The 26069-nt window shown below is 42.4% G+C and overlaps 1 protein-coding gene across 1 annotated transcript in view; it reads right to left on the bottom strand.

The window, feature by feature from the left end:
• The window catches only part of AK5 (adenylate kinase 5), an 88461-nt gene that overhangs the window by 11910 nt on the left and 50482 nt on the right, over positions 1-26069 (bottom strand). Inside the window, 4 exon segments of the mRNA XM_033067788.2 lie at positions 1230-1346; positions 2346-2509; positions 14035-14079; positions 15152-15194. Of these exon segments, the coding sequence (XP_032923679.1) occupies positions 1230-1346; positions 2346-2509; positions 14035-14079; positions 15152-15194 (369 nt within the window).

The raw sequence follows: 26069 nt of genomic DNA, 5'->3' as shown, positions 1-26069 counted from the left end.
GGCACAACAGAGGTGACAGTAGGTTCAAAATAGTCACTTGAGGTCCTTGTCTTTTACTCCAAATGCCAAACACAGTCCAGGACTACAGGATCTTTTGCTGCTTTCAGGGAACTTCAAGGAGCTCTGCTTCAGCACTGGATGCATTAAGATTTATTTACCTGGCAATACCTCAGTGCAGGACACTCCAATCTCTAAATCCCACTTCTCAATATAGATGAGTGCCTACAGGACATGAACATGTCTGCCTGCCAGAGAAACAGTACTCCTGAAATAGTTCCTTGTCAGACACGAAATCAAAGAAATCTCCAGCATCTTTCTAACAGTCTACAGCATTTTATTAAAGGGACTAATAATTTGACATCACTGTGAATGGCTTCTATAGCAAATCCCATTTCTCATTATTTTGTCTGGCTTTTGATACCTAAATCCTGCTGGGCTTTTATGGTAATCAACTAAATAAAGCAGCCAAAGGCTTAGTGAGAAAACAGGGGATTCACTGAAGTTTTATTACCTTATAAACTTGTTTAGGACATTTTTGGAGTATAATATGACAAATACTAACTATTATCCCTAAATTCACCACTTATTTTCTCCTAAACCCTGGCAGATTCATTCATAGGCTCAGACAGGGTATTTTCTACAGACTGAGAAATGTACGGCTGAGAGTTCTCACTAGGTCTTAGCACATCCTGAGGAAATCGATAACTCTCGGAGCTGCCACGCAGGCACTTGCAGAACGCTCTTTTTATGGCTGTGCCACCTGTTACTCATCACAAAAATTAAATCTGTGTTTGGCTGTTTCAAGTGGCAGCAAGCTTTAGCAGAGCTGGCTTACTGGTAATAAATATTAACTGTGGAGATACATACTTCTATGAACCTGCATCAGATAGTGCTTGATCAGATTTTCATGAGCAGTACGGCACTATCCACTAGAACCAAAAAACTGGTTCTAAAATTATGTTTTCCACTAAATGTGAATTGTTCCTGGTTTACATTAAATTTAGGTAAGATCAGCCTTTACTTCTCCTTCTAGGGTATTCTAGATTCTGTGTAGGTAAGGGCAACAGCTAGATTTGCTATACTTGATGGAGTGCCAAAATTTCAATGATCAGCAGCACAGCTCTGCTGGATTGGCTTTTTACATGTCCCTGATGCAATCAGCTGAAGAGAGGGACTGAAGCAGCACCAGAATTACAGGAGTTACAGCAGCATTGCAATTGGGTGGTCACCTCGTTCTCAAACTCTTCTGCGTCTTTCAGCTCTTGGGGATACCCATCGATCAGGAATCCTTTTGTGTCCCCTAGCTTGGAAACCATGGCTTCCTTCAGTAGCTGTAGGACAACACCCTGTAGAGGAAAGAGAGGGAATTAGTTGGTTAATTAATTTGTTTGTTGTTGCACTGAATTTAGTCCTACACCCTTGAAAACGGCCCTGTTTGGCTGTCCTGTGAATGCAGGTGTTTTTCTTGTCCTGCAGGTAGCAGGGCACCTTGCTTTTTGTTCCCTCAGGACTAGCTGTGCCACAAAAATCTAATGTTGCAATCCATCCAAGATTTCCCGAAGTGCCCTCCAGATAGCTCAGAATATTTCATCGTTTCAAAATGAATGTTTATACCTGTGAAACTCTAGAGTACTGCAGCAGCATTTTCCAGTCTGATTGCATTTTGCTATGTCACTGGTATAATTATATTACATGGAAAGTGACCCCATCTGACCAAACACACTGAAGAGCAAAGCAATCAAAATCAAGCCTGAGCACAGCTTTTGGTTTTCCCTGAACAGCATTTCCCAGAATCTTTTATTAACAAACACATCCTCTGACCTAGCTGCAGTTGCTGAAGACCCACCCAGAGTTGGGACTGTGGACCTGCCATGTAAAAGTCAGGTTCAGCTGAGAGCAACACCTCTGCCTTCACTGTCTCCATTAAGCTGCAGTCCAGCTACTCTGGGATGTCAGCCAGCTCTGCAGGGAAGTGCTGCAGGTACTGTAATTTAAAATAGCTGCCAGGAGGACCAGCTCTGAATCTGAAATGTAAAACTATAAAAAGGACATAAAGTTTCTCTTTCCTATACTTACACTTATATTTTGCAATGCATCTGTCTCACTGTATTTCATGTCTAATTTATTGCCTATGTGAAACATAAAGAAATACTGGCACTGAAAAAGGAAACAAGTGCCATGGATTTGGCAACGAGGAAATGTCTCCCTGAGGTTACAGATTAATTTTACTGAAATTTACTGAAATACTGAAATTCAGCTCCAGTATCTATTTCTACTGTTTTAGACAATATACTTATTACTGCCTTTGTTTAACCATTAGAACCCCAAATAAAACCATCACTCACGCCAGGCACTGGTTCACCACATTCCACAATGTCTTTGATCAATTCACTTCTCTCTGATAATGATGATAACTCATTTTGGAGAAGGTCACTAGTGGACAGGTGAGCAAATCCGTATTTCTTGGCTAACTGTTCACATTGGCTACTTTTGCCAGAGCCAGGCCCACCTATGTGAGGGAAAAAATAACTAGAACTAGAAAAGAACAAAAATCTTTCAAGTCTCAAACTATAGTCACCAGGAAAACGGGAGGAAATTGATGACATTGAATATTTTGCAATGTTTCTTTGTAGACACTATCTACAGTACAGCAAGTCATACACTTCCCTTCTGATACAACTACAGTGCTGACTCAAAAATGTGTTGAAGTTGAGGGAGTCACAACAGTGTGAAATCTCTCACAGAGGAGAACCTGTTCCTAAAACACCATTAGCATGTGAAGGAAAAGCATGAAACAGCCTGTGGAAAAGGGTATTTGGCTCAGCTCATGTCCAGTTTGACAGCTGCAACAAATGGTAGTGAAGTGATGCTCACGACACCACTGTGAGGGAAATAACAACGAGCTCCCACCCACACGTGGCCCCATCCTGCCCACAGGGAGAGAGCGGCCAGGAGGAGAAGGGCACTGACCCGGGGGATGCTGTGAGAGTCCTCCTGGCACTGACCCGGTGATGCTGTGAGAGTCCTCCTGGCACTGACCCAGGGGGTGCTGTGGGTGTTGCTGTGGGTGGCCTCCTGGCACTGACCCGGGGATGCTGTGGGTGTCCTCCTGGCAGGAATGGCACCTTCAGCCTCCTGCTTCCTTCACCGGGAAGCGCCTCCATCTGGAGCCCAGAGCCCTGCCTGTGCAGGCGCTGCCTGGCCCAGGTCCGCCATGGAGGCGGCTCCTTCTCCCTCCACTCCAAGGCTGAAGGCACGGAAAACCAAAGGCCTCTCTCTTCAGGCTCCTGCTGAGGCACTGCAGCCATCTCCGCCTGGCTGGAGACAAGGACAGCCCAGGGAACCTGCTGGAAGCCGCCTGTCAGGTGCCCCAGTGCGGTGAGTTCAGCACCATGGCGGTGGCACGGCTGAGGCGAGGCCCTGAGGCGCCATGGCTGGCAGGGCTGAGGCAAGGCCCTGAGGCGCCATGACTGGCATGGCTGAGGCGAGGCCCTGAGGCGCCATGGCGGTGGCACGGCTGAGGCGAGGCCCTGAGGCGCCATGGCTGGCAGGGCTGAGGCGAGGCCCTGAGGCGCCATGGCGGTGGCACGGCTGAGGCGAGGCCCTGAGGCGCCATGGCTGGCAGGGCTGAGGCGAGGCCCTGAGGCGCCATGGCTGGCAGGGCTGAGGCGAGGCCCTGAGGCGCCATGGCGGTGGCACAGCTGAGGCGAGGCCCTGAGGCCCCATGGTGGTGGCATGGCTGAGGCAAGGCCCTGCGGCACCATGGCTGGCAGGGCTGAGGCGAGGCCCTGAGGCCCCATGGCTGGCACGGCTGAGGCGAGGCCCCAAGGCGCCATGGCGGTGGCAGGCCATGAGAGGCGGGAAAGCAAATTGCTGCTGTGAATTTGTGGAGAAAACCTCCCTGCGTGTAGCAGCAATTTTGCAGCTTTTGATGGATCTATTCAGAAGATCTATTGCAGCAGGAGGTAATTATAGCCTTGGAGGGAGACTATGCTCTTTTCAGTAAAGTTTTTTCAGTGAGTGACCTGTGTTATTTATCAACTGTTGGGACTTGCATCTAGGGCTACACAGCTCTGCTACATGCATTTGAGATGCTAGAAAATATGTGGCTTTCCTGTTTCCTTTTCTTTCCACAAACAAATCTCCGTATAACATGTTCACAATAGAGCCAACTTAGCACCATCTCTGTCTCACTTGTACTTTCTTCTAACTTTTGCATTCAATGTAAGAAATAATTGCTCTGAGTGTATAATTTTCAGAGAAATTACAATACTGTAGCTGAGTCTAAAAATTGGGTCATAAAGGAGTAGCATCAAAGGAAGGGGTTTATCTTCTGTGATCTGCATCTTTTACTTCATCTTCACAAGAAGAATGACCAGCCTGTGCTGTGAGAATTACAGTAATTTCACGAATACAAGCCGCACCAATTTGACTAAGATTTTGCTCCTAAACCGGAAATGCGGCTAATAATCAGGTGCGGCTAATACAACCTCAGAAGTGCCTGCCAGAGTGCTGAGCCGAGCAGCTGCAAAGTCGGCATTTTGCGATTGTTACATATCGCTACTCTGTTGCACCACGGGTGGAGCCTGGCTCCCTGTAGGCAGCACGGGGGGCGGGGAGAGAGGCGGGAGAGCTCTCTTTCCTCCTCTGCCACAGCCCAGGGGAGAGATGGGGGGGGGGGCCCGCGCCGCCATTGCCGCGGCCCAGGGGAGGAGAGGGGGGACCCGGGCCGCCCCTACCGCGGCCCGGGGAGGGGGGTGGAAGCCCGCGCCACCATTGCTGCGGCCCGGGGAGGGGGGTGGAAGCCCGCGCCGCCATTGCTGCGGCCCGGGGAGGGGGGGGGAAGCCCGCGCCGCCATTGCTGCGGCCCAGGGAGGGGGGGGAAGCGCGCGCCGCCATTGCTGCGGCCCAGGGAGGGGGGGGAAGCGCGCGCCGCCATTGCTGCGGCCCGGGGAGCCGACAGGAGCCCCGCGCAAGCCATTGCTGTGGCCCGGGGAGCCGACGGGAGCCCCGCGCAGCCATTGCCGCGGCTCGGGGAGCCGACGGGGTGCTTTGTCCCCGCCCGCCGCCACCGCGGCAGGAGCGGGGAAACTCCGTCCCTGCCCGCCGCTGGCGCCACGGGTGCGGGAAAGCTCCGTCCCCGCCCGCCGCCGCTGCTGTAGGAGCAGGGGAAGCTCCGTCCCTGCCTGCCACCGCGGGGCAGCGCCGACCCGGGGTGACCGAGCCCAGTGGCAGCGGTGGCCGGCCCCGAACGGCAGCACCGGGCTGGGCCACCTGGCCCCGTCAGCGGCCCCTAGCGGGCCGAGCCTGCACAGCCTTAGCTCAGCCAGTAAACCCCGCCCTCCCGCGGTTCTGTTACTAATTGCACGCGGGTCCTCGCTGCGAGCGACAAAGCGGCTTATATTCGGGTGCGGCTTATCTATGGACAAAAACCGAAATATTTGCCAACACTCAGAGATGCGGCTTATAGTCAGTGCGGCTTGTATTCGTGAATTTACTGTACACCTGTGTTACAATTTTTCTAGAACTATATTGCAGGTTTATCTTCTGGCCAATGTTGTTTTTCTATTGCTATAATATGAAGAACATTATTGTTTTGTAAAAACACTAGTTGAAAGAAAACAAGGGAAAAATAGGAATGGCTATAAAGAAACAGATGTAGCGAAATTACAGGCAAATTGCAAGTAATGAATTCCTTAAATATCTGTGGCAATTAATTGTATTTCTGGCGTGTTTTGGGGTTTTTCTAGAGCAGTAAGTTTGTTTACACATTTTGTCTCTTGGCTTTGAATATGCTAACAGAGCAGTAATTTAACCTTATTTCTTCGGTGTATAAATACAGTATTAAAAAAACGAGCTATAAAGATTATTGTATTCTTTTTCTTATATAACTACTTCTCTTCTGAATGCAGAGCCCTATGAAAAATTTCATAATTTCTCCTCATATACAAAATAAATTAGCTCTCATTTCAGAAATAACAATACAAGGACATTTTTGGGTTTTTATCAAGTAAATACTTAGAAAATTTGATGTGCTTCTGATACCTTTGTGTGTTAGTATTTTAAAAGAGAACACTGTCAGAATGGAACAATATGCAGGGTGTACACCATAATGAGTGTGCCTCCAAAACATTAATTAAAATGACCATTTTTAATAGAAGAACTCAAACAGAGCAGAGATTCACATGCTGAGCTCTTTAAAGAGTAAAAAAAAAATATTTGAGTAAGTTGTGTGCTAAAAATGGAGGTTTTTATGGCCACTGGTATTAATTTATATTCATCTGATGAGCAGTAAAGCATCCTAGTGCTTGACAGACGTGTACAACCCACTTTATCAAGTCTTATCCTTTCTTATCCATGAATGAAACCACAGTTCTTGCTTGGCACGATCTGAGAAGAGATTGAATTCCCTGGAAATTCAGCATTGAGTGCTGAGCACAACTTGGCCTTTACACCAGTATTAATTTATGTGTCTGAAATTAAAATTTTATCTTGTCTCCCTCTGAAGTTCCCTAATGACTGAAATAGAGCTATTCAGGTGGGAACAGATGTGAAAGTGCATTTTCTTACTAATTAGGTGTTTCCCTCTTGCACATAGTATATACTTAAAAGACTGCTACATAAGCAACTTTAGCAGCAAATTAATCCTGCAGCCACAAAGTCCATGATCAATTTGTAGTGTTAGAAAGTTGTACCTGTTCTTCTGGTGGATATTTTTCTTAATTCTATTCATTTTTCTAAAGACAAAAATTACACTAAGAAAGTTTATCTGGAATAACAGCTGCATATGAAACATGACAAAGGCTACCAAAAAGATTTTTTCAGTTTACACTTCACTGTAACTTGTTACACTGTTTATCACATGGAAAATACATTGGAAAAGGGATTGGAAAAGGTAACCAAGTTTTCCCAATGGCTCAATTGTTAGTAGAAAAATATATCCCCACTTTTGTTGTGAAGGCATAAGAATTCTTCATGAACACTGTCATTTTTAATGTGTGCTGTCATCTTGTGATCTGCCTACGTATACTTTGAAAAAAAAAAAGTGTTGGTTCATGAGAACTTGTTATTCAGATTAATCATGTTGTCTTCTGATTTCTATATATGACATGAAGAGAGAAAGTTAAAGCCTAGAATGCAGCTAGAGGAATTATGAGTGTGATGTGACCTGTAGGACAATACAGAACTACCAGCAGTTCTTCAATGTTACCATGCTTTTGTATTTTCCTAGTATTGCTTTGTGCAGTACACCTTGCTTTAAAGCTCATTTGGAAACTTAATAAAAATAAAAAAATTGCAGGTGAAGAAATTAAGAACATTGTATTAACCAGTAAGGTTATTCTTGGAAACAGAACTCTTTGAGTGTCCCTGTGTGCTTTTTGATACAAATAGTAAGCAAGAATGTGGAACCAGAGTGCTAACACAGAAATTAAATGCAGTTCTCTATATTGCTTTTCTGCAGCCAAGGCCAGATTAAAACGTCTCTGCAATCCCTTAGTGCATTATTCCCTTCCATTATGTTGATTCACTGGCCTGTGAGAGGGGATCTTCTGGTAAATAACCTTCTGGCAGCACTGCTTACTTAGGTGGTTACTTTTCCCAATTTATTAACTGCAGAAATGCTTCACAGAGAGTCGTTGAAGGGGAGAAAAAGAGTGGTCTCAATGAGTGGGACAAGCAGCACTTCTGGCTGTTCAACTGCAGTCAGCTGGATCAGTCAAAGGTCTCAGCTCTCCTCCCTCCTGCCTGGATCTCCCCCAGACCTGGAAGGCTGAGGAGCCTGGGCATGCGACTCAAGTGTACCACTCTGACCTAGAGCACATCACCAGCAGACGGATTAATGATGACAGAGGGAGCTGGGACTGCTGCTGAGAGAGAGCAAGGCCAGGAACAAGCAATATGAGCAATGCATGGACCAGCTTTGCTGTCAGAAATACTGGTAGAGCAAAAGTGTCATGCAGACAGACTGAGATGCCTCTATTTTAAATCTTACAAGTTTATCATATACTAAAATACCATGACCATTTATATAAAATGCCAGCAGTAGTATTTACAAGACAGTCCCACCATTTATTTTAAAGTGTTTCAATTTCAAGACCTTGTTATCATAAATGAGTATCATCCCTGTATCAGGGAGAAATGCCTGCAGGGGAAACCTAGCTGCACAAGGGAGGCTCAGAAGTCTGAATTAAAACCAAAATAAGCCCAGTCAATCTATCCCTAAATTCAAGCAAAAGTTTTGGAGAACTTAATCAGTTTGGCAATTTTATCAATGCTACTTGGATTATATAGTCAAGTAAAAAGAAGCCTTAACTTCAGAATATGGCATTTGAAGGCTTCTTAGTAGTACCTCATCTGTTATTCACAAATTACTTTAGTCTATGTGAAACCATACAGGAATTGTACTATTATTTAACAACAACAACAACAACAACAACAAAAGTCCACAACACTTTCTTTGTATTTCTTTTTTCTGAGAAATTATTTTCATTAGAAAAAATGTGTTGTAGGTGTTGGCAGTGATGCAATATCCTGGGACATAACTGAGTTTTCATCCTTCTTAAAAAATGTGAAGTTTATTTCATGGGAAGTCAGGGAAATCAGCCTTCCACAGCACCTACAGTTAGCTTGGACTGACTGGGGGTTTAATTATCAGTACTGCTCATTCTATGCTTTTCTGATTGCAGAAGGAGCTGCAGTACAGGTACTGTAGCATAATTTAGTTTAGAAGGGACCTCATCTGGTCAAACCTTATACTTAAAGCAGGTCTAAATTCATGATAAATTGAATTAGGTTACGTCATTCAAGGTCTGACATACAGGACAAATAAAGAGTTTGAGTTTTGTGATGTATTTACTTATTGAATTTTGGTGTGTGTGTAAGAAGCTCCTGTGTGCAGCTGATAATGTGTACTTCTAGGTGTAAATGGTGAGAACATCTTCAGTGTCAGCTAAAAAGCTGGTCTTTCTTACACTGAGATTCAGATCACCTCACTGAGCTTTAGATCATCAGCAAGAATATAACAAAGATTCTGTAAAACGGTTATATTAGCTAAGCTTTAAACACCTCATTTACAGGTCAGCAGGGAGCTTGTTCCTGATTCAAAGTGCAGAAAGATTCCTGAAACCTCCTGATTTACTTTCAGCCTCAACCAAAGCCAAATGTGTTCGGAAGCTCCTGCAGAGGCCAGGGAGGGGTAATGCTCCCAGAAACTGTGTTATGTATGACAGTTTTGTGGATGCAATATGGAATATTGCAGCAGTTAAGAATCAGATCTTTCATCATTCATTGTGGTTAAAATTGATTGCATAGGGTTTTTTGGGTTTTTTTGTTTGTCTTTTAATGACTACCAATAATTACTTAGGTTTTGACTATTTATTAGAGCATCACCCAATTTTATCTTTGTGCCTCTTTATTTTTTTCTCTTGAATTTTACTTTACTGACCAAATTCATCTTTGTTTTGCCTCTTTTATTATCCTGCTGTTATGTCCTATGCTTTTTATTTGCTGGTACTTTTTCTCTTTACAATATGGATAGAACATTGACATTGTTGTTTAATTAATCCAATTTGACTGTTATTCCAATTAATTTCTACATTAGCTCTAATGCAAACTTCTGCTAATTAGATTATTTCTTTTTCTTTCCCTTTTTGGAAAATTTTCAAGGGTAATTAGTGAAGGAGAGAACTGCTTGTTTCTTTCCCTTTGTCATAAACAGTCTCTGTTTGTCAGGTATGGCAGATGGTGCATTTATTTTGATTCATTTGTAAACTTCTTCAAATGTACATCTTTAGAATTCTAGCTTTAAAACACCTTTATAAGCATCTTATTATTTCTTCATGAAATAATACACACCTATGTAATGAATCAACATCCTTAAAGACACCTGAGCCCAGGACAGATTTTCCCATTTGTGTATCCTTCAGCAGCCTGCTCTAAACCAACTTCTCTGCTCTCTCTCCTGTCAAGGTATTATGGGCTGAAGATCTCTAGCACTGCTCACTGCAGCAGAGCACTTAACCACTGGCATTTGGGCCGTTTTTCCTTCTCTCCATTCCTAGAAGACAAATGAGCAACCATGGAGGTCTCATGTTGTTCAAAAAACCTCAACCAACCCCTGAAAATCCTCTCACTCTTTTCATAAGACTTCAAGAAACTTTTCCAGGGGTGCAAGGATGGGGAGTGGAGATGGAGGTATTTCAGGAAAAAGTATAAATCATTCCAGATAATTTTTTAACATGTTTGGACTTAGTAAAAGTTTTCATGATAACCTTTTTAACGAAGAAAACTGAGTTTGGATTAAGGCACAATTTATGTCTGCTCCCAGAAAGCATTAACTAAAAAATCTGAGCAGGAATACAGTAATTTCACGAATACAAGCCGCACCAATTTGACCAAAATTTTGGTGGAAACCCGGAAGTGCGGCTAATATTCCGGGGCGGCTAATCTATTAACAAAATTCTAAAAGCTGCCAACACGGAAGTGAGAGCCCGCGGCAGCCCCAAGCCAAGCTGGAGCCCGGCCGGCCCCGGCAGAGGTGGGAAAGCCTGGCAGAGGCGGGGCCAGCAGTGTCGGGGGCGGGCGGCAGAGCCTGAGCCAGCATGGCGGGGGAGCCCGGGAGAACTGGGGCTAGCAGTGCAGGGGAGCATGGCAGAAGCAGGAAGGCCGGCGGGTGGGGCTGCCTGGCAGCGGGGGAAGCCCAGCATAATCGGGGCCAGCAGCGTGGGGGAGCCCGGCGGTGCGGGGGCCTGCAGTGCCGGCCAGGGCGAGGAAACGCGGCGGCGGTGCAGACGGGAGGGGGCGGCCGGCGAGCCTGGTGGCGGCGGCGGCAACCCTGCCGGCGGGGCGAGCGAAAGCGGCGCTCGCGAAAGCGCCGCCGCGAGCCGCGAGCCGCGAACCGCGAGCCACGAGCCGCGAAAGCGCCGCCGCGAACCGCGAGCCGCGAACCGCGAGCCGCAAAAGCGCCGCCGCGAACCGCGAGCCGCGAACCGCGAGCCACGAACCGCGAGCCGCGAACCGCGAGCCGCGAACCGCGAGCCGCGAGCCGCGAACCGCGAACCGCGAGCCGCGAAAGCGCCGCCGCGAACCGCGAGCCGCGAACCGCGAGCCGCGAAAGCGCCGCCGCGAACCGCGAGCCGCGAACCGCGAGCCGCAAAAGCGCCGCCGCGAACCGCGAGCCGCGAACCGCGAGCCGCGAACCGCGAGCCGCGAAAGCGCCGCCGCGAGCCGCGAGCCGCGAACCGCGAGCCGCGAAAGCGCCGCCGCGAACCGCGAGCCGCGAACCGCGAGCCGCAAAAGCGCCGCCGCGAACCGCGAGCCGCAAAAGCGCCGCCGCGAACCGCGAGCCGCGAACCGCGAGCCGCGAGCCGCGAACCGCGAGCCGCGAACCGCGAGCCGCGAAAGCGCCGCCGCGAACCGCGAGCCGCGAACCGCGAACCGCGAGCCGCGAACCGCGAGCCGCGAAAGCGCCGCCGCGAACCGCGAGCCGCGAACCGCGAGCCGCGAACCGCGAGCCGCGAAAGCGCCGCCGCGAGCCGCGAAAGCGCCGCGGGGCGGGCGCGGCGCGGGGCGGGCGCGGCGCTCGCGAGGCGCGGCGCGGGGCGAGCGAAAGCGGCAGCGGGGCGAGCGAAAGCGGCAGCGGGGCGAGCGAAAGCGGCAGCGGGGTGAGCGAAAGCGGCAGCGGGGCGGACGGCGAGCCCGGCGGCGGCAGCCCTGCCAGCCGGGCGAGCGAACGCGGCAGCGGGGCGGTGCTGACGGGAGAGGGGGGCCAGCGAGCCCGGCGGCGGCGGCAGCACCACCCGGCCAGCCCCGCCGAGCCGTGGCGCTGAGCTGGGCCACCCGGCCCCGTCAGCAACCATGAGCGGGCCGAGCCTGCCTGGCCCCGCCCCGAGCCAGTAAATCCCGCTATGCCGCGATCCTGTTACTAATTGGCCAATTTGTGAAAGCTGCGCACGGATTCTCGCGACGAACGAAAGTGCGGCTAATATTCGGGGTGCGGCTTATCTATTGACAAAGACAGCAACATTGTCGAGGCACCGGGGGTGCGGCTTATAATCCGTGCGGCTTGTATTCGTGAAACTACTGTAATTAGTAAAAAGGTGTGATTTCAATTCTAAGCTGCAAGATGGCTACTAGATGTCCTATAAAAATAAAAATGAACATTTAAATTCACTCCTTGTAAGATGAAAAGATTCCCAGAGACAAATGAAAAATACGTTTTGCCATGGACAATTTCAAAAGCAAAATTCCTTGAATGTGTTCTCTTTTTTCCCTTAAAAATTTGTTTGTTCAAACCCAAAAGATTCTTTTTTTTTTTTTTTTTTCCCCAATAAGATAATGTGAAAGAGACACAGAATTAAAATTTTTCAATGTAGTGAACAGCAGGAAAGGATGCTTCAGTAAGCATAGATTACAGTTTGCTTAAAGACTGAAAATTAGGTGTTATGCACCCTTCTCTTAAGAAAAGTCTCCAGTGAACTCTTCAGTAACCTCATTTTACTTTTTCAAACACATAACAATTGAGTTGCAACTTGTATTTGGCATAAGAGAGCGTGAGATAAAATCGCAACATGAGAACAGTCTTTTAATAGAATATGTTATGTTGCAAGAAATTTCTTGGAATTATTTAGTCAAACAACGATGTTGCACCAGGTTCAGCTACAGCAGGTTGATCTGAACTCTGTCAGGTTGAGGTTTGAACATCTCTATGTACACTCTACAGTTTCTGGGCAGCTTGTTCCAGTGTTTTGACTACACTCATAGTAAAAACGTGGGTTTTGTGTTCAGGTGAAATTTAATGCATTTTAAGTCATCCTCATTTTCTGTCACCCTACTGATAAGATTGAGGCTCCATCATCTTCATTCCCTCCCATCAGGCAATTATTTATACTTCATGGTAAAATCTTCTGGAGCTTTCCCTTCTCCAGACTGAATAGTCCCAGTTCTCTCAGCCTCTCCTCAAAGGAAAGATGTTCCTATTCCTCAAACATCTTTGTGGTCCTGCACCACAATCACTCCATTAAATCATTATTTTTCCTTTACTGGGAGCCCAGACTGGACACAGTACTCCAGATGTTTCCACAGCAGTGCTGAATAGGGAGGAAGGATCATCTCTCTCAACCTGCAGGTATTGGAATGTTTTTTGGTGCTTCCTGAATTCTGAATAAAACTCCTATTCACTTATTATTAATTTTGGAAGTCCCTTTTTTCCCCCAGGAAAAACAATGCACAAATTCATTTAGTTTTACGTAAAATCTCCCATGTTCTGGTGTCTATCCTTAGGTCTTTGGAAATGTATGTTCCTGCTCTGGATTGTAAAGCAGTTCTAAAAACTGCTCGATGCAAAAGCAATTATTCTTTCCAAGCAATTACTACCAAGCTTTTAAGATCAGTCTTCTGGTTATAATTTGTTTTAAAAGACTGCTCTAAGTTTATGCTAATTATATTACTCACATTCATGTGATAAAGGGCATTAACATGGTGCTTTTACTCTGTGGTTTTCCAAAAGCAATATGAAGTAAACCCTGAATCTGTAAAGCTTCAATCTGAGGATCATGTCTGATGAGCAGCCTGTTGCCTTTTAACACAATGCTGAACACATGCAGAATTGAAACCTGTATTTAACAGAAGTTGCTTCACAAATAAGGAAGGGAAGAGACCTGATATTTTTCAGCCAAATCTTAAACCTCTAACTTACAATCCAATTTAGTAAAATTTTAATTAATGCTAGAGAGGCATCTTTGGTGTGGGAAGTCACACAATTCAACTGTAACTAAAAAGGAACTAAGGTTGTTTTGAACATGTTCACAATCAAATGAGCTGCCTGCTCTGAGCTTTACACAACTACTGATAGTATGGTTAGACCCAAGTTAATTACATGTTATTAAATCCTAACACCCTTTCAAAAGACTAAACCAACATTGTAGAATAAATATTCTCAGCCAATCTATTTTACTAAATAAATAAATCACATAATCAAAGCTAAATAACATGGGAATATTCAAATGTAGCAGTTAAATTAGGAATCCTACTTACCAATAACAAAAATGATGTTTGATTCCCTGAGATCTTCTGAAAAGTCTAAAATGAAAATAAAAATTCTTTAGTGGCAAGAGCTACTAATTTTAATGTCAACTACCTACACCAAATTGTGTAACACTCATGCAAGGGGATCTGATTTTACTACATTTACTTTCTGCTGTAAAAAAATATATACTTTCTCCATTCCAAATCTCTGTTTTGTAGTTGTCATTACAGATATAATAAAGACATTTTTTCCCTGAAAATAGATCTTGTAATACACATCAGCTCTTTAAAAAAAGAAAGAGGAAAAAAGAGAGAAGCAGATTCATCTTGAAGTAATAACGTGATGTAATGCCTCCTCAACCAGTGTGGTTTACTGAGTGTATTATTACATTATAATGCTATAGAATCTTGTCCCCGTCCCATTTAGATTTTATACTCTCTGAAATGTAGTTCTAACTTCCTCTGAGCCACCTGGCTGAAATCAAGGCAACACACTCACCAAAACTATGGTATGTATTACAGCTTTGCCTTTAACTGAAAGTGTATCTTTTGAAAAAGCAATCCCTTCTGGTCTGAGTCCCAGTCATTGCACTAATTATACCAGTACAGCAGGTGGTCTTGCACCATGTGACCCTGCTGAAATTTTATTATGTCTTTGAGTTAATCATTTACAAGATACACACTTGTATGTGATTGTTTTAATCACATACAAGACACCTCATGCAATTTTGGGGTTTATTTTGTGGTTTGTAGATCTCTTACAAAAAATCATTAGCCATGAAAAGTTTTGCTTTAACCTTTCATTCCTCTTAGACTCTCAGCACCTTGTGCTTTCCAAGAAGACATTCATAACTGCCAATTTCCTAAAAACACCTATGAGATTCAATGCTGATTAACAGTAGCATTTTCTAATAATTTTTGATCCATTGACCAAAAGATTATAGATACGTCTTTTACAAACTTTAATTTGCATTCAAAGAGAATTCACATGATAAAAATCCCTTGAGGCATAAAGTTCACAATATAAATAATTTGAATTCACTTTACTTTCTAAGTAACTATTTAAATAACAGGAAATCAAAGGTTTTAAAATTAAATGGCAATTGACACTGAAAAAGAAACTCACCTCCTGTGCACTCATCACCAGAAAAACTTGACTGATTCTTCTCCTGTTAATTAAGCAATTGACAAATTGAAATGGATATTCTCCATAGTTTGCATTTCTTCTTGTATCTGTTTATCTGTATATCTTAATACATGTATATAGCTAAGCTCTCAGTTTTAATCTATGTTGCACTTACAGTGTCACAGAAATGTTGCTAGTGCTGTTTCAGTTGCTAGAACATAAGCACAGAGAACCCAAGAAATCTTGAAGTGATTCACTACCCCACATAACGAGTGGAGTTCCTCAGGGTTGGAAACGAGGACTGGTGTTGTTTAACACCTTTGTTGGTGACATGGACAGCAGGACCAAGTGCACCCTCAGTAATTTGCCAATTGCCACCAAGCTGTGCTTGAGGGAAGGGATGCCATCCAGAGGGACCTGAACATGCTTGAGATGTGAGGCCACGAGAGCCTAACAAAGTTCAGAGCCAAGTACAAGGTACTGCTCCTGCATCAGGGCAGTCACAACCACAGTACAGGCTGGGTGGAGAATGGATCCAGAGCAGCCCTGAGCAAAAGGACTTGGGGTTGTTGGTGGGTGAGAAGCTCCACATGATCCATCCATGCGCATTTGCAGCCAAGAAACCATCCGTGTCCGGGGCTGCATCAGAGGCAGTGTGGGCAGTGCTGAGGGAGCGGATTCTGCCTCTCTGCCCTGCCCTCATGAGACCCCATCCGGAGCTGCCCCCGGCTCTGGGCCCAGCACAGGGACAGGGACCTGCTGCAGTGAGCCCAGAGGAGTCCACAGAGATGCTCAGAGGGCTGGAACACCTCTCCTAGCAACACAGAGTCGGGGTTGTTCAGCCTGGAGAGGTCTCTGCAGAGACCTTACATCACCTCCCAGGACATGAAAGGGGCTGCAAGAGCTGGAGAGGGACTATCACCAAGGACATAGAGTGGCAAGGTGGAAGGGCTTTAAACTGAAAGGCAGTAGGTTTTGATTAGATATTGGGAAGAAATTCTTCACTGTGAGGATAGAGAGGCACTGGAACATGTTTTCCAGAGAAGTTATAGATGACTCATCCCTGGAAGTGTTCAAGGCCAGGTTGGATGGGGCTTTGAGCAACCTGGTCTAGTGGAACATATCCCTACCTGCTGGGGGTTTGGAGCAAAATGATCTTTAAGGTCTGCTCCAACCCATGCCATTCTCTGCTATAATACTGGTTTTGTGAGGAACAGCTCTTCAGTGTCCAAATGCACAGTGTCCAAATGCACAATTCCCACATGATACATAAGCAACCAACGTGCATTCTGAATTTCTTCCAAAGTAACTATGGTATGATCAGCTGTTAATAGTGAGAAAGCAGTATTGGAGAAACTTCTAGAAGTGAACTATAAAGTAAAGATGGTATTAATCTTTGATCTCAAATAACCTGAGTGTGTTTCCCTTCTGAATGCAACACAAGCTACAAATTATTATAAAGGCTGTTGAACTACAAGGAGGGACTACACCAGGGAAATGGGGGATGTGGCATGTTTTTTCTCTTGAGATTAAGCCACTTAAAATTATTTTTGTCACTTACTGTATATACAACTCATGAGAAATTGCAAATACTGGCCAGCAAGACTGTCAGAATGGGAATTCTTTATTGTTCTGATAAGTGAGAATTATATATATGATAGACATAGTTTAGGTTATGAGGTGACAATATCCTCCCACCAAAAATGCTTCAGCCTGGTCTGTAAAATATCAATAATAGCATTGACAGTAACACATCCTCATGTGACAGTATTACATCATCAGTGCAAAACATCAGCATGAAACATGTTCTGTGAGTCATCTCAGTGGCATATGGCTATCAAGCCATAGCTTGTGACAGCACAACTCTCAGAAATAGCCACCTTTAAATGTGTAGAGCTGCAGGAGTAGATGAAATGACATGAACTGCAAGGTGACTGGAATGTGTAAACTGCTGCTCACTCTAATTTGCAGGGTTCATGCACTACCCTTGCAGGTTTCTCCTCATGTTCCCATCATCACTGAAACTGAAGTACTCTTCATTAGGCTGAAGTACCATTACATTGGTTACACAAATTATTTTCATTTTTTGATTCACAGTAATTCTCAGCCTATTACACTGCAGCAGAAGAACTGCCATCTTAAAAAAAACCTGCCATTTTCAAATGAGAGATTATTCTTTCCTACATTTCAAGTGACAATATTAACCCTATGTCCTTTATTTTTAGATGTAATAATACAATAAAATAATTGACTTGCAAAGATATATTTCATACAAAAGGCTTCATTTTGGATTCTACTTCTTATAATGCCTTTGAAAGTTTACAGATCAAAAGCATTTTAGGCACCAAGTTTATAGTAAAATTCCTTTAAAAATCAGGATCAGAATTCCAAGCTTACAATCAAATTAAAGAATTGAAAGCGGCATTACCTCTTTCAGGTTTTGCTTTTGTTCTCCCATATGATTGCAGACAGAAACCAGTTTTTTGTGCTGATCTGGGTGAGGAATTAGATGTGCTGCTTGGTTCCAGGTCCCTTGCAAAGAGTGACTGTCTGGCACCTTGTTTAGTGCAGTCCCCTCGTGTTTGCAGTTGACAATACCCATTTCTGAATGAGTCTTTCTAGCAAGTAGTTCTCCAAACTGTGAATGGCTTGACCTGTATCAGGCTGAAAACACTGCTCTGCCTCATTACCAGAGTGCTTTGGAAAATAACTGTGGGATTTAGCAAGCGATCACATAAGGCAAAGTCCCTCCAGTTAGACAGCAAGTGGTATTTGACACCACATTGCCATCAGCAATACAGTGATTTAGCAGCAGTCTCTGTATTCTCAGTATAGCTGTTTCCATGTACTTGAAAGCAAAGTGAGGAAGATTACATCTTATAAATGAGCTCCGAAGAAAGATGGGTAGTCTGTAATTTCAAATGCCTTTACAGTTAAGTTATATCTTCAAATATTATCTGCAAATATATCCATTAGTGGAGCGTAACTGTCTGTGTAACTACTTAAACAATATCAACAGTATGTTAAAATAATTGCTAAATACAGAAGTTTGCATTTGACATTTATCTTTAGAGTTGGAAAACGCAGGCTTTTGACTGCCATTATACTTATCTCTTATGTTGTAATTAGCAAATATCTGTCTGGTAGTAGATACTTCATTGGTTAACGAGTTTTCAGTTTCTATCATTGCTAGGTTGTAAGTCCACAGAATCACAGAATCATTTGGGTTGGAAGATCATCTAGTTCCAACCCACCTAAATTCTGTAATAACAAACTATGACAGTAAGTTTCAGCAAATAATAATGGAATGATACAGAATTTTTTGGAAGTTTCAATTTTGCTGCTAATGAATCAGTACTCTTAAGGCATATCAATAAAATAGATTTAATTTTTTTTATCTAATGAAGGGACATTTTCTGAATTAGGACTTAGTAACAGCTGCTGTGAATGTCAGTTACCTGATGAAATGAGAAAGCTTTTTTACCCATTAATAACCTCTGCTCCAGTCCTTGAGTGTTTTAGTTAGGGTTTTGTTTTTTGTTTTACATGGAAAAGAAAAGAGTTCTCCCTTGTCACCTCATTGTTGTTTGAATGCTTCTAGAAAATAATGGTGAAAAGTGCCTGATATATTTTATTCAGATTTCTAACAGATATAAAAGAAGTTTCTCCTCCAAATTTACCAAAGATGATAAATAATCAGAGATAAGGGAGAAAACAGGCAGCAGAATGAGACTGAATTTAAAATACAGCATGACTGTTGCTTAAAATCATGCTCAGTTTTCAAGTCTGAATTTGAGAATGTAAATATTCCAAGCAGTGTTTCAGACACAAATTATTTAAACAAATAAAAATTACATGTTCCTTTGCTGACTTTATGCAAGGGCAGTGCTCCCTGGGAATGGATTTTACAAGCCATACCATTAAATTTGATTTATACTTCAAATCAATTTTAGAGCCTGAGCAGCTTTCTGCAAGCTGAGTGTTAAAGCATGCCTCTGGAAAGCAGAGGTGGCTGTGTTCTGACCTCCTCTGCTCCAGAAATAATAAATAAGCTAAGACACAGTAAGAATACCTTCACACTTCATGGCTTTTTTCCCACTGAAAGACAAATTTTCTTATATACTTTATACTGCTCAGCGGAGTGGAGTTATTTGTATCATAAAGGACTAATAGAAATTAAAATAAGAGCGCAATGCTAATGTTTTTTGAGGTGATTTTTGTTTGTTCAGAGTGCATACAACTGCAAAAACAGTGTTCATAATAACATCTAAAAATTCTGACAGATTAGATTCCTGTTTAATTTTGGGTTTCTAGCAAAGACAAAACTCTGTGCCATTATCTCTTGTGAGGACAGGCTGAGGGAGCTGGGTATGTTCAGCCTTGAGAAGACTGAGAAGGAGCCTAATCAATATCTATCAGTGGGGAGTAAGGGAGGTGTCAGAGGATGGACCAGGCTCTGCTCAGTGGTGCTGTGAGCAATGGGACAAGAGGCAACAGGCAGAAGATGATGTACAGAAGTTCCACCTGGACAGGAGGAAGAACTTCACTGTGCAGGTGAAGTGCTGCACAGATTGCCCAGTGAGGCTTTGGAGTCTCCCTCACTGGAGATATTCAAGGGCCATCAGATGCAATCCTGTACCATGGGCTGTGGGATGACCTTCCTTGAGCACAGAGGTTGGACCAGATGATCCAGTGTTGTCCCTCTTCCCACCTTACCCATTCTGTGATTCTGTGATTATTCTTTTAAAACAAAACATATTATCAGTTCTAAAAATAATAATAAAAAATTATATGTATTTTAGAGATTAACCCATTTTTAACACTCACAGGCCAAGATCAAATTATCTAGCCTTTAAATTTGGTTGGTTTTTTTCAGATTTTGCATTCAAGTTCTTCAAGAACACCAAGAAGAATATCTGTAGGTAGTTTAGAGAGGAAAAAGCCACAATCTGTGTGCTATAGTTTGGGGGGGGTGTTGGTTTTTGTTAACTTCTGTGTGTATTTATAATGACAAAATGCATATGATTACTAAGCATGAAAATGAAAGCAAAATCTATTTAGTTTCATATTGTTTTCCAGGCACTGGAAAAAATTTTAAAGAAATTCCCTCTTAAGGGCAACAAGATATGCAACCAGAACATCCTTCCCAGGAGAGTAACAGCAGTCTGCATCATCACAGCACTGTAAGAGTGTGTGATGGTAAACCGAACACCTCATTTGAAATTTTAATATTGATTTGATTTTAAAAGCTGAACTAGAGGGTTCAGCATTATATGTAACTTCAAGAAGAACTGGAGCTTAATTTTAAAATATATTTGTGTTGTAAAGACATTAGAGACATTCAATAACTATATTATCTACACGCAGTTTCTATCTAACACTGACTTTAAAATAGTTCTATCACATATAATATTCAGTTAGTTTTCAGTTAGGTCTGTATTTATAGAAAGCTCCCAGTGACTACAAAATTCTTTCTGGAATTAAGCTATCACTACTTTTCCTTTAGTAGTCTTTTTTTTCTGTAAATCACCATCACTCCTTAAATTATTCTACTCTATGTGGAGTATTTATGCTGTTTGGTACAAATTCTCCCAGGGACTTTTTTTTTTTCCTCAAGACACTGCAGCAGAGAAGTGAGGCAGGACACCTCCCTGCGTGCTTGAACTGCAAACTTGGTGCTGTCCAGCTCCTGTTTTAGACAGCTGATGACAATCCTAATGAATGGATCCCTCACATCAGACATCTCAGCACTATGTGCAGAACCTCTCTGTCCTGACAGCTGCCTTCTGAGAGGTGAAAATCAGTGGTTTGGGTTTTTTGTTGTAAATGCTTTGGTTTGGGTTTTTTTTAAATGTACGTGCATTTTGTGGTTTTTTGGGAGTTTTTTAAACTTCAGATAAGAAAGGCTTTTCTCCAGACCTGTCTTAACTCAGTTCTCAAAAAGAAAAAGATCTTGGCACAGAGAAGGACAAGAATAGAGTGTTGCAAAAAACCCCTCCAAAACCCAGCGTGTGACCTCAAATCCTATGATTTGCTGCTGTTCAGATAAAAATTGATAGTTGTACTCAAATTTTGCCTTTCAAAGACCTTCTCTGCTTAGTATCTGACAAGCATATCCAAGGTTTACTAAAACATCTATTTATCTATTATTAGGCAGTTTTATAACTTTCCACTTCTGCAGTATTTATAAAGGACTTCTGTGTTAAGAAGGAATTGAACTATCTGAAGAAACAGTTCACTGATTTGAGATGCACTGCTGTGAAGGAGTTCTAAAACTAGGTCACTTTTCACTCTTTATGACTGGTATTTAAGCCCAAAATGACTAACACTGACTGCACAATCCTGGGATACATAAGGAGAGAAAAAAAACAAATAGGAAACATACGGCTTTCTGAAAATACATAGGGGACTTTTTTCTGTTTTCCAGTATACCCAAAAAAGCCACTCTTCTGCTTCAATACAATACAAATAAGTGATTTTAAGAGCAGTTTTGTATCCCATAGAGTAAAACAGCATCTTTGCAATCACTGCAGTTTTATATGTGTATGTAAAAATATATAGGATGTACTTTGACAGTGATTAAGAAATATAAAAGAAATAAAAAGGCATTTCCTTCTGCAGTGTTTTAAAACACAGGAATTGTTACTACAAATGTTTTCAATAAAGGGTTTTGGTAGCTGTCTTTAGGGATGCTGGCAATGTGGACAGAACCAATCCACAGCCCTGAGTAATGCCTCTATATCTAAGAGGCAGAGCAGGTTTAAAATGCACCTTTACATTTCTTTATCAACTTCTGGTAGAAAAGAAGTTCTGCTTTAGATCCTATTTGCATCAACTGTATGGGATACCTGATATTCCTCAAGAATTATGCAGGTTCTCTGGACTGTAAAGGCAGAACTCATACATTTTGCTGTGAAGTTATATTTTGTTCATGAAGGCATAAAGCCTCAGTTTGCCAGTGGAGGGGCAAGCTGGTGTGAGGAAAGAAGGTGCAGTAGCCTAGTGTTACTGCTTACAGAAATGATGGTGAGATACTGTAAATAGTAATGCTTTTACTACAGACACTTCCACAAGCCACAGAGAAGGACTTCATAATTTACTGCAAAATTATTCAATGAGGCACAAATGCAGCATCTCTTGAAGAATAATGTTGTTCTTGCTGTTTAAATGTCCAGTAACTCACTTGAGCTCACCATTATTTTAAGTGAATCCTTGTGTCCAGGACTGCCCACCAGAGCTACAAGTAGCAGCTTTGGGTTCAAAATTCGAGAAGAATTGGAATGCAAAGACTTCAACTAACCTTGGCTGTTTAGTCTCCCCTAATATATATATTGCCAGAAACTAAGTTCGAATAACATCTGTGAAAGAAGCAAACAACTGCTTCTGTTATTTCACAGAACAAAACACAGGTTGACCCTTGGGTTATTTTTTGCCTGTTTTGCCATGGTTTGCATGGGGGAAAACAGAGCAGGAGACTTTCTCACACATACCTTTATTACTGTGTACAATGGTGATTTTGAACGAGAAAAAAATTCTTTGGATTTACAAAATTATTTTGAAGCACCAAAATACACATGGTTTGAGCTTATTCAGGAAGCATTTTGTAAGGCAAACTGTAGTACTTTGTTTCTAGAACTGTTTTTTTTTCCCCCAAGCATTTAATAGGATAGTTTCCATGGCAACGTGAACTGAACAGATTGTTCACTGACTTCAGTACATTTCTATTAAATATCTTTTCTCTGTAGTTAGGCCTGCCTTTCCAGCTCTTTCATATCTTTGGATGCTTATTCATTTTGCCTTTTTGCAGATATCCTTAAACTAGATAAGACTCCACCTTTAACAAAAACAAGTGTTGAAAGAACAGAGTTTTGCAACCATTCTCAAGTATGCTCTCATTTTCTTTTCTATCCCATATACCTGTTTTAATCAGTTTCCCTTTACAACCAGAATCTGTAATTTAAATTGATACCACTGTCTATCAGCAAAAGAGAAATGGACACTGCAGAAATGATCAGCATTGTAAGCCCAAATGTCTTCTGGATACTCTTGGTCATTTTACTAAGACCTGTAATGTTTAATACATGCTACACAGCATATATGAATAAAACTGCTGTTACACCAGAAGTTCCTTATGTTCTCCAGGAAAAAGAAAGCACATGATTAATATATGATATTTTAATCTGACTGCTTGAAGAATTTAATTGATGTTCATCTAATTTTGAAAGGTACCTTTAGAAGTCTGAATGAAAATTTCTTCCACTAATGAATGTGCTCAGTTTGCTTTTTGTAGTATTGTAATGCTAACCCCAAAGTATTGTGCCCAAAGGGTTAAATAATTACTTGGTCTGAATCTTCAGAGTAGGGAAAAGGGAATCAAAATAAAGTGACAACTGGTAGGAAACACTGTAAATGGAGGAAAATGGTCTTTGGTTTAATCCACAGAGCTTTAGTAAAAGGAGGCTTTCACTTTGCTCTTGCCCGTCAGTTTTATTAATATTTGTGTTCTGTCTCTGCATCAAAAAGACTCTCAGGAACTTTTCATTGTGTCTCTTAAATATCTAAGTTTCAAGCTATGCTAATCAGTCAGGCTGGAAATATTGTTATGATCTTGGTAGCAATGGAGTCTGTTTTGCATCAGTTCACCAAAAGCTTTCCTCCTGCTCTCCTAAAGCCTGGATTCGTCTGTGCTTTGGACAGGAGATTACACCAAGCTGTAAAATTAATTGTAACTACATGGCAAAAACTTTTTAAAAAGGCCCTCTTTCCTCTTGTTAGAATGAGTAAATGTCTTTCAGGGCTTTTTACCTCCACTTCAATTTGGTTTTGCTTGTGAATTTTTCAAGTGAGCTGTGACATTTCCAATTATAAAACATTCTGAACTTGCAGTAAAGATTGGGTTATTCAATATTTTTTAATTGAGTTGACTGCTTGTCATTGCTGAACAGAAAACCCTTTTTTTCCTACTTTTTTTTTTTTTTTTTTAACATCTACCTTCCCTAGGTTTGGGGGTGGGAGAGACAAAAGAAAAAAGGAAATCTCCTCTTCTTTGCACATGCTATTGCATTTATCTAACTGCATCAGCATGGCACTTGCAAATGTATGGAAAGTTCTCAGTTATGAACTGGTAACTCCCTCAAAAGCACAAAAATGCATTTCCATGTTTTGATGTGAGGGTGGTGAGGCACTGGACAGGTTATCCAGAGAAATTGTGGATGTCTCATCTCTGGAAGCATTCAAGGCCGGGTTGAACCAGTCTCTGAGGAACCTGGTCTAGTGGAAGGTGTTCCAGCCCATGGCAGGGAAGTTGGAACTAAATGATCTTTAACATCCCTTCCAACCCAAACCATTGTATTAAATCTGTGACCTCCTACTCCAAATATTAGAAGAGGCAAAGTATATTTTTGAGGATTTTACTTGGAGTTGACCTGATTTTCACATTTCCCAAATTCTAAAGTTCTGTAAGCACTAGTACAGGAGGGTATCCATTCTACAGTTGCCTGACATTGTGTTTTAACTTTTTCTTTAATTGCTCTAAATATTCCTCAGGCTAGCTAGGGTTGTCCCGAAAAGCTTGTTTTCATGGGAAAATAATTGGATGCTCTTTTCTTCTGGAACTCTTTGATAAGATTAATTTGATTCATTCATTTGATAGATGCCAATTCTTCAGTACTCTCTTTTGGCCTGAATGCACTTAAAATAAGCCAAACGGTAAGTTTCTAACTAGAAATCCAATGGTTAAACATAAAAACTTTCTGATCTCTAGAAACAAGCGACAGTCTCTCTGACAAAGTTGAGAAGTTGAATAGCAAGTATAAAAGCCCACAGTGAGCATTGAAAGCCTTTATCACGCTTGAGAGCATTCCAGCAGCAAAGAACAATCCTTGTTAAACCAGACACTAGTCAAGACAGCAAGTTCTGTAAATTGAGAATACTCTAAACCTGAGACATTCAAAAATGCCTGGCCCAAAATTATTCCCGAAATCTTAATATGGGTTAAAATATCTGAAACTAATCACATTACTTTGCTTTTATGTTATCCAATCAAGTCATGAGTAGTGTAATCATTATTCCAGAAAAGGCTATAGAGATTGCTAAGATGTGAAACCTTGGCTGATTCTTTGACAAGGTATTCTCAATGAGAGGTACTCTCTGCTTTATTTATTTATTTATTTCTATTTTTCAGAATAACATATTTCTAAGTGATTTTTAAAACTTATTCCTTTTATAATAAAGGGTCTCACAGATCTGAGACAAAACCAGCAAAATAGTTATTAATGATTTGCAGAAAAGACTGGGAATTTTTCCTGTTTTTTTAAAAAAGGGTATTTCCCTCCTGCCTTTCAGTGCTGTAGGGACTTGGTGATTACAAGTGTTCTCGTTCTTAAAGTATTCATGCATAGCCAGTAGAAAACAATCAGCTTACTTTTAATTTAGTTACATGAATTTAATTGACTGTCATTTACAAAATGTACAATTCAAAGCTCAAGCTTTCTCTGAGTTGTTTTTAATTCAATTTCCCCTGCATGCTCTTCCAGAAAAGCCAGATCTTAATTTGCACTAGTGCTGCTTTGCACTGTTTGAACAAGAGGTATCAGGTGTTTCTGGAAGCACTTGGAACTTCTACATGAGCAAAGGACTACATCAGTATTTGGAACCACACCACTCAATCTCCTTGCTCCTGCCTACCAGTAAGATACATTATTCTGGAAGAAGGAATGTACAGTAATTTCACGAATACAAGCCGCACCAATTTGACCAAAATTTTGGTGGAAACCCGGAAGTGCGGCTAATATTCCGGGACGGCTAATCTATTAACAAAATTCTAAAAGCTGCCAACACGGAAGTGAGAGCCCGCGGCAGCCCCAAGCCAAGCTGGAGCCCGGCCGGCCCCGGCAGAGGTGGGAAAGCCTGGCAGAGG

The sequence above is a fragment of the Catharus ustulatus genome, chromosome 9, assembly GCF_009819885.2.
Source record: "Catharus ustulatus isolate bCatUst1 chromosome 9, bCatUst1.pri.v2, whole genome shotgun sequence".
NCBI classification, from domain to species: Eukaryota; Metazoa; Chordata; class Aves; order Passeriformes; family Turdidae; genus Catharus; species Catharus ustulatus.
This window is presented reverse-complemented; position numbering and strand designations above follow the sequence as displayed.